Raw genomic sequence first — 9,628 nt, forward strand, 5'->3', positions numbered from 1 at the left:
AGTTGGCCACACCCAGCCAATCACATGACCACCAAGCCATGTCCACCCAGTCACATGAGCACCAAGCCACGCCCACCACCTAAGCCATGCCCACAGAACCGGTTGTTAAAATTTGAATCCTACTCCTGGCCAGCGCCTTATCCGCAGCAGCGATTCACTTAACAGACGCGGCAAGAAAAGTCATACAGCGAGGCCAAAGCTCCCTTAACAGATTTCTTCGATGAGCAATTTTGGGTCTTGTTTACAGGGAGCTGCCCATGTTAATGAAAGAAAGGGAAGTCTTTTTCTTTAAAAAAAAAAAAAAAAAGCCTGCCTAAATTCCTTTTTTTTTTTTTTGCTGAGTCAATGGCTCTTATTGTATCGGCACTCACCCACCGAAAGCAGCAATTAAGGATGGTTCATACATCAACATCTGCCATCATTTTGGGAAAGCAAGATTGCCACTGAGTTTGGGGTGAAAAGCAGGACAGTCAAAATGTGAATCGTTTTCAGAGAACTGGATTTCCAAGAGCACTCCCAAACGTGTGTAAAGCCCTTTTTCTCTCTCTCCCTTCTGGCTTAAATCATCCTTCCCTGTCATTTCTCATCCAGAAAGTGACCTCAATTTTAAAAAAAAAATCATTTAGAGGACACACGTGTGCGTATTCCTCGACTTACGACTGCAACGGAGCCCCAAGTTTCTGTCCTTAAGATGGCGGTTAGGTGAGGTAGTGTTCTGACCTAGGCCTCCCAAGATCATGAAGCAGATTCCTCGTCCCGATCAAACCCCTTTTATTTAGGTTAAAGTGAATTCCTCTCCGGAAAAATCCCGGCCATCAGTCTTTCATGAGATTTCACAACTACAGACCTTTATCAGGCTTGGAGAGTTGCCAGGCCGATATCTTCCAAACGCCATTCTGTAGCAGCAATTATTTGGCAAGAAGTCAGGAACAGATTTTCATCGTAATGAATTGAACTAATTGTCTCCTGCAAACCCCACTCCCCTTTCGCTCCTCTTTTATTCCCTCTGGGAGGGGCCATTCACCGTCCACCTGTGCCCTTACTCATGAGTCGACCCTTGTTCCTTAACTGTTCCCTTCTCCTGGCAGCTCTGTGCATGAGCACGCTGGGAACAGGCTCCAGCTGTTCTTCTTCCCCACTGATCTCTGACTCCATAGGCAGCTGGGAAATGTCAGATGGCCCTGGCCCAATCTCTGCCTCAGACGCAGAGCCCTCCTCAGAGCCTTCCCCAGACTCCAGGCCTGGCCCATGTTCCTCCACAACCTCCTCACTGTCTGAGTTTGCCGCCAGCTCCACACTAGTCGCCCATAACGCGTAGTTCTCACCTTACAGCAGGGGTTCAAGACGATATTCCGGGGATGTGAAAACTAGGGTTTAGAAGTTTCAAAATTATATTCTATGTGTATAATTTTATGCATATAATTATTTATTTTTAAGGGGGGGGGGGTCGAGAATATATCAGAGGTGTTCTAGGGGTGTGGGCTATAGAAAAGGTTGGGAACCCCTACCTGACAGGAACAATTGACCCCCAAATTTCCACTGCTAGCAAGACGAGCTATTTAAGTGAGTTTCGCCCCCTTTTACGACCTTTCTGAGGAATACAGCTAGTCCTCGACTTACAACGACAATCGAGCCCAACGTTCGGTTGTTGAGTGAGTTTTGCTCTATTTTATGGCCTTTCTTGCAACCGTTGTTAAGTGAATCCCTGCAGTTGTTCAGCGAGTCACATGTTCGTTAAGTGAATCCGACTTTCTTATTGACTTTGCTAGTCAGAAGGTTGCAAAATGAGCCTGGGATACTGCAACCGTCATTAATATGAGTCAGTTGCCAAGTATTTGAGTTTTGATCATGTGAACACCCATCGTAAGTGTGAAAAACTGTCATAAGTCACATTTTTCATTGGTGTTGTAACTTCAAACGGTCACTAAACAAATCATTGTAAGTCGAGGACTATATATTTTTTATAGCTATAACTATATATTTTTTATAGCTACTATATTTTCTAAAGCGGCCAGACAAGGAATAATGGATGGAAACTGAACAAGGAGAGATTTAACTTGGAAATAGGGAGAAACTTTCTGACAGTGAGAACAATCAACCCATGGAACAGCCTGACCTCGGAAGATGTGGGAACGCCATCACTTGAGACTTTCAAGAAGAGGTTGGACTGCCATTTGTCAGAAATGGTGCAGGGTCTCCCGCTTGCAGGGGGTTGGACTAGATGACCTACAAGGTCCCTTCTACCTCTGATTATCTGTTATCTGTTATCTAATCAGTTAAAGAACGTACTTTGCTGGAAAATGTGGAGCTTCTGAGAATGCGCAGATTTAGTTTGGGGAAAAGCTAAAAAAAAAAAAAAAAAAGACCAGGGGTTGGACTAGAACAGAGGTCGCCAACCTTTTGGACCTCAAGGACCGCCAAACTCATAATTTTCAATCCCGCGCACCAGAGACCCTGGGAAAATCCCCAAAAAAGTCTGCAGGAAAATCCCCCACCCCGTTTTCCTACCGGTCGATCATTCTTTATTTGGGGTCTCAGGATACCGTCTCCAGCTCCGTTCTCAGGGGGAGGCAGAGAGAGAGAGAGAGAGAGAGACTTTTGGCTTCATGCAAGGAAAGCAGCAGAAGCAGCAGAAGTCTTTCTTTCTCTCCCCCAAACTCCGCCAGAATGGCACAGCCTCTTGGAGCAGGAGGCCTTGCAGGGTCCCAAAGACTCATTTCTAGCGGAGTTTGGGGGAGAGAAAGAAAGACTTTTGCTGCTTTCCTTGCGTGCAGCCAGAAGCAGAAGAAGAAAGAAGCGGAAAGAAGCAGCCCGGTGGCCAGGCGAGGCACGTGGGGCGAGTGGGGCAAGTCCCCCCCCTCCGCTCTTTCTCCCCTCCCCTCACTACCTCATGTTGTTTGCAATGCAAGAGACGCAAGCCTTGTGTTCCCACGCAGCCTGGATTAATGGCTTTGGGGGTGACATTTCTCTGCAGACCAACAAAAATTTTTCCGCAGACCACCAGTGATCCCTGGCCCACTGGTTGACGACCACTGGACTAGATGACCTCCGAGGTCCCTTCCCATTATGTCGTTCTGTTAATATCCTTCTCTGAAAGATCCAGAGGGCTTTTTTTGGGTTAGTTTTGTTTTGTTTTTAATCTGGATTTGTTCTCTCTTGTTGTCATCAGGATCTTGAAATGTTTAGAAAGAAAAGCAAAAAAATTTAAAAAAAATGAATCACAGGATAAAAAGTTTTCTGGCAATCACAAAACAAAGTTAGTGTTTATTCCACACCCAGGAAAGTTTCTTTGTTCCCTGAATATCAGCTGCTTCTGACCCTTCAAATAAAGTAAAAATAACAATTACTTGGCACCAGATTTAAACTTTCCCATTAATGTGATCGTGTCCCAGCAGATCCACAAACCCAGATGGTGGGGAAGGCTGTTTAACAAACCTTGGCTTAATAAGATCGTTAAGTGCCAGTAGCTCAGACCGACATCAGATCTTGAGAGTCCATGTAGTCCTTGACTTACGACCACAATTCAGTACCAAATTTCCATCGCTAAGCCAGGCGGTCATTAAGAGAATCTTGCCCCATTTGTCACCATAATCGTTCCGCCAGATTGTTGGGAGCCAAGAGGCTGGCTCTGTAAACCACTTAGAGAGGGCTGTAAAACACTGTAAAGTGGTATATAAGTCTATTGCTAAGGAAAGGAGGAAGGAAGGAAGGAAGGAAGGAAGGAAGGAAGGAAGGAAGGAAGGGGGAAGGGAGGGAGGGAGGGAGGGAGAGGGAGGGAGGGAGGGAGGGAGGGAGGGAGGAAGGAAGGAAGGAAGGAAGGAAGGAAGGAAGGAAGGAAGGAAGGAAGGAAGGAAGGAAAGAAGGAAGGGGAGGAAGGGAGGAAGGAAGGGGAGGAAGGAAGGAAGGAAGGAAGGAAGGAAGGAAGGAAGGAAGGAAGGAAGGAAGGAAGGAAGGAAGGAAGGAAGGAGGAGGGAGGGAGGAAGGGAGGAAGGAAGGAAGGAAAGAAGGAAGGGGGAGGAAGGGAGGAAGGAAGGGAGGAGGAAGGAAGGAAGGAAGGAAGGAAGGAAGGAAGGAAGGAAGGAAGGAAGGGGGAGGAAGGGAGGAAGGAAGGAAGGGGGAGGTAGGAAGGAAGGAAGGAAGGAAGGGGGAGGTAGGAAGGAAGGGGGAGGGAGGAAGGAAGGAAGGAAGGAAGGAAGGAAGGAAGGGGGAGGGAGCAGTGGTGGGATTCAAAACTGGTTCTGTGAGTGTGGCTTGGTGGGCGTGGCAGGGGAAGGTTACTGCACAATCCCCATTCCCTCCCCACCCCACTAACCTGCTTTCCAGCTCCATTCTCTCCATTGCAGGGCAACCAAAGGAGACCCAGCCGATCAGCTGCAACTCGGGAAGCAGAGAATAGATGGGGGCAGGGCCAGTCAGAGGAGGCATTTGTCGGTTCTCCCAACTACTCAAAATTTCCGCTACTGGTTCTCCAGAACTGGTCAGAACCTGCTGAATACCACCTGTGGGAGGGAGGGAGGGAGGGAGGGAAGGAAGGGAGATGAGAAGGAATGAGAAGGCCGTCACTCAGTGAAGGGTTGTAAGCCTGTCTTTGCTAAGGTTTTGTGGGAAATCCTCGGCGCATAGCAAACTCACATTCTGACATGATCGACTGCTGAAAACGGCAAGTAAATTCGTCGCAATTAAGGGGAGGCCTTGAAAACTCAATCATGGAAATTCCCCCAAATTCCCAGCCTCACCCACCTGGCTGGGGAATTCTGGGAATCGAAATCCACCCATCTTAAAAGTTGCCAAGGTTGAGAAACATTTCATGACACAACTCAAAAGCCACATTTCTTAGCTCAGGTGTATGTGCAGGTAGTCCTCAGCTAACAACAATAGAGCCCCAAATTTATGTGGCTAAGCGGGACATTTGTTCAGTGCATTTTTCGCCCCATATAACGACTTTTCTTGCCATGTTTGTTAAGTGAATCCCTGCAGTTGTTAAGTGAGTCACAGAGTTGTTAAGTGAAACCAGCTTCCCCCATTGACTTCGCTCGCAAAAGGAGATTTCAAGATGCCAGGACACTGCAGCCGTCATAAACACAAGTCAGTGGCCAAGTGCATGAATAACATAACATTGGGGATGCTGAAATGGTCGTAAGTGCGAAAAACAGTCATAAGTCCCTTTTTTTTCAGTGTCGTTGTAAAACGCTCACTAAACAAAGTGTTGTAAATTGAGGTATTTACCGTACTGGTGAGCATTGCATGTCCTTTCCTCAGCCTGCTGATCAGGTGCCCAAATCGATCGATTTTTTTTCGGCTTTGCGGCACTAAATCATGTCCTGGTTTGCTTTCTGACCGATATTTGATTAACTGGGACAGGTGATTGGTCAGCCTGTAAATACTTGGAAATTATTATTTCCATGCCAAATATTTAAACAACCCTAGGGTGCTGGCAGACGTTCCAGGAATTTCAGACAAAGGAAACAAGGGTGCAGAATAATATATTTGTTTATCTAGCCCCGGATTCGGGGAAGCTGATGACAACCCTCATTGAATAACTGTTTTCAGGAACGAGGAGCGCCTTTGATTACTGTTTCTAGTCCCTTTGAAGTAACAAGCAAGAATGTGAAATTCTGATACCAACTGGTTGAATAACAGAGTTTGAAGGGACCTTGGAGGTCTTCTAGTCCAGCCCCCTGCTCAAGCAGAAGACCCCCATACCCTTTGAGAAAAGTGACTGTCCAGTCTCTTCTTAAAAAACCTCCAGTGACGGAGTGCCCACAAGTTCTGGTGGCAAGCAGTTCCACTGGTAAATTGTCCTCACCATCAGAAAGTTTCTCCTTAGTTCTAGGTTGGTTCTCTCCTTGATTGGTTTCCATTCGTTGCTTCTTCTCCTGCCTTTGGTGCTTTGGAGAATAGCTTGAGCCCCTCTTCTTTGGGGCAGCCCCTCAAATAGCAGGGAATTCTGGGAGTTGAAGTCCACCCATCTTAAAGTTTCTGAGGTCGAGAAACACTGGTTTACCGAACACTAAATTGTATGTAACTGCTTGGCCTCTGCATGCAATCTCAGCCATGCTGGTTTGTGAAACAAGGTTAGTGCACACCAAGGTAATTGTGATTTATTGAACAGGCCATGTTTAGTACAATCCAGCAGCCCAGCTTTCACTTCAACAGGAGTTTGTAATGAACTCTCCTTCCTTTAAGAGTGTGAAAGATAGGTGGGGGTGGAGATTCCATTCAATACAGGTAGTCCTCAACTTACACAGCTTGGCAACTGGTTCACACTTATGACCATTGCTGTGTCCCAAGGTCACATGATCTCCTTTTGACAAGCCAAGCCAATGGGGAAGCCAGATTCACTTAACCGTGTTACTTTATTTATTTTATTTATTTATTTATTTGATTTGCCAATTGTTTACAAGATAATAAGTATAAGTGTATACATAGTTGTGAATACATGAAATGGGTACATATAAGAAAAATAAAAGAATAAGAGAAACAATAGGCAGGGACGGTAGGCACGTTGGTGCGCTTATGCACGCCCCCTACAGACCTCTTAGGAAAGGGGTGAGGTCAATAGTAGACAGTCTAAGGTTAAAGTTTTTGGGGTTTGGGGAAGAGACTACAGAGTCGGGTAGAGTATTCCAGACATTGACCACTCTATTGCTGAAGTCGTATTTCCTGCAATCAAGTTTGGTGCGGTTTACTTTGAGTTTGTATCTATTGTGTGCTCTTGTGGTGTTATGGTTGAAGCTGAAGTATTCATTGACAGGTAGGACATTGCAATGTATGATTTTATATACCATGCTTAAATCAGACCGAAGACGGCGTAATTCAAGGTTTTCTAGTTCTAGAATTTCAAGTCTGGTGGCATAAGGTTACTTACTTAACAACTGCAGTGGTTCACTTAACAACTGTGGCAAGAAAGGTTGTACAATAGGACACTTAAATGTTTTACTTAGCAACAGAAATTTGAGGGGGTTAGCTGTGGTCGTAAGTAGAGCACTATCTGTACAATTCAAAACTGAGGCTGTCCCTTTAAGAACGAGAACGCTCCGTCCCGCCGGGAGGTTTCAACTCGATAGCCTTCGGACATCAATGGTAGCTCCCATCCGTATCTCCCCTCTCTCTCCCTCAATTGGATTCGCCCGAAGGGACCCGTTTTGCTCGCCGAATCCCTGCGGACGAGACCACTCGGCACCGACCGATTTCATATTCTCCACGTATCCCCCCTCTTTCCTCACCGTCCGGTTGGTATCGCCCCCTAGGGGCTGCTAGGATTAGCCTGCGCCTCTTTTTCGCTTCTACACCCCCGCGGGTGCGTTCCGAATGGTCTCGCCCCGTCGAAAATCAATGTAGACATTTCCGGGAGAGACCACTTCGCGGCTTCCTGGAGGGGAAGGAACTAGGAAAGGAATTGGTGAGGCTTCTCTGAATGTAGCTGATTGTGTATTAATGCAAAGGCAATTGGGGAGGGGGGGTTGTGCATGAAGGTAAAATGAGTAGGGGGCCCTCAAACTACCGCCCCCAGGTTTGGTTCGAGTATGTTTGCTTTCTGAGCCAGTCAAAAAGCTTACGTGCTAAAGGGAACGTGTGCATGTTGGTTTAAGGCTGTGCATGTTTTGCACTTCTTGAACAAGCCACGATTGGCTGAACTCATGCTTGGCTGGTTGAACATGGTTGAACCCAAAACAGTGGCTTGAGTTTGCATAAATGATCAAACCACGTTTGCAACCTGGTTTAGGTGTAACACAAATCTAGCTACAATATCTGGGGTTTAAGGAGCCTGGGGTTTTAGCAGATTGGGGCAATGTCCTTGGGGTAGGATTGCCGCCTGGTTGGGTCTAGTCCAGTTTCTTTTCTTTCTTTTTTTAAATTTCCCACAATGCCCCCCAATGATGGGCAATGCATTATGGGAAACGACCCAGCTTCAGATTTTTGGATTTTTAAAAAAAAAAGATGTTAAGACGCCCAAATTAATCAATAGGAGGCATCTTTTTTATTGCTCCTGAATTTCCCTTGTGAGGTTGTTGGAAGGAAAACTATTTGCATAATAATAATAGTTGCACCGGATTTCTCACCAGATTGTAAAAAACCAGGTCCCACCTTTCCTTTCAGGCCCTAACCACAAACCAGCCATGTTTAAGCTCAGTCAAGTTTCAAGGCTTGGTGGGAAGATCAAACGGGGAGGGAACTTGAGTTGTTGGGAAATTGAAAACTGGAAAATTATACTTTTTTTTTTAAATGGCGTGGTTTGTTGTAAACTTGATGTCTCATCTGAAAGGTCAAGACTGCATCAGACCCCCAAGTTTGTTCTTCTCTTTAGGACCCTAGTTCCCATAATCCCCAGCTTGTCTGCTGGATGGTTGAGCTGCAAACATCACTTGAGATTTCTTTATCTCCTTTCAGTTTCCTAGGATAGACGATTCATTCTTCGCCTCTTTTCTTCGGAGTCGGTCAAGATGGTGAGTTTTCTGTCTAATCCAGAGGTCTCCAAACTTGGCAAGTTTACGACTTGTGGACTTCAACTCCCAGAATTCTCCAGTCAGCTATGCTGCTATGGATGGATGGATGGACATATAATGGCTGAATGGAAAGAGTTGAATTCTGGGAGTTGAAGTCCACAAGTCTTAAAAGTTTGCAAGTTCTAGTCGTTTGATGGATCCTTCCTGATTTTCCTCATTGGTTCCCCCAAGCAACGTCTCTCATCTTCAACTGCCTCTCTTTGGTTTCCCTCTCCCTCCCCAGCACGGAAGGCTGAAGGTGAAGACGACGGAAGAGCAAGCCGAAGCCAAACGCCTGGAACGGGAAAAGAAGCTCCACCAGTATGTGACAGTCACCAAGGCCATCTTTGAGAAGGTAAAAGACACGAGGCTGGGGCTCCCTTTTTTGCGCCTGGGAGAGAAAAAAATGATACTGGAAGGTCTTGGGTTGGGTTGGAAGGTCTTGGGTTGGGTTGGGAGGTCTTGGGTTGGGTTGGGAGGTCTTGGGTTGTGACATCTTGCCTTCGAAATCCTGGCCCTTCTCGCTCGGTTGAAGAACCCTTGGTGTTGGGATGGGTGGCTGGATGGATGGATGGAATGATATCTTTCTATCGATTATCTCTCCATCCACTCATCCATCCATAGATCCATATAAGATAGATAGATGATAGATAGATAGATAGATAGATAGATAGATAGATAGATAGATAGATAGATAGATGATAGATAGATAGATAGATAGATAGATAGATAGATAGATAGATAGATAGATAGACAGGCAGACAGGCAGACAGGCAGACAGGCACGTACATTCATACATTGGATGGATGGACGGATGGATGGATATATAATGGATGGATGAAGAGAGAGATTATAGATAGACAGATTAGACACATACATGCATACATACATGCATACATAGATATAATGGATGGATAGACGGACAATGGCTGGATGGAGAGATGATGATAGATAGGAAGGAAGGATAGAGAGGATGGATGGATGGATAGTGGATGGATAGATAGATAGACAGGCAGGCAGACAGAGACACATACAAATATACATACATACCATGGATGGATGGATGGATGGATGGACATATAATGGCTGAATGGAGAGCAATATATAATGGCTGGAGAGAGATGATAGATAGATAGATGGAT

At 45.8% G+C, this 9,628-nt stretch overlaps 1 protein-coding gene across 1 annotated transcript in view; it reads left to right on the forward strand.

Annotated features, from left to right (window-relative positions):
• Positions 1 to 7,022: 7,022 nt before the first annotated feature.
• Positions 7,023 to 9,628, forward strand: part of RABGGTA (Rab geranylgeranyltransferase subunit alpha) — a 29,234-nt gene continuing 26,628 nt past the window's right edge. The window contains 3 exon segments of the mRNA XM_087945723.1: positions 7,023 to 7,402; positions 8,392 to 8,447; positions 8,731 to 8,841. Coding sequence (XP_087801849.1) covers positions 8,445 to 8,447; positions 8,731 to 8,841 — 114 coding nt within the window. The 5' untranslated portion in view covers positions 7,023 to 7,402; positions 8,392 to 8,444.

Source organism: Notechis scutatus, chromosome Z (assembly GCF_049901735.1).
Source record: "Notechis scutatus isolate UNSWTSFEM ecotype Mainland chromosome Z, rNotScu1.2, whole genome shotgun sequence".
Taxonomy (NCBI): Eukaryota; Metazoa; Chordata; class Lepidosauria; order Squamata; family Elapidae; genus Notechis; species Notechis scutatus.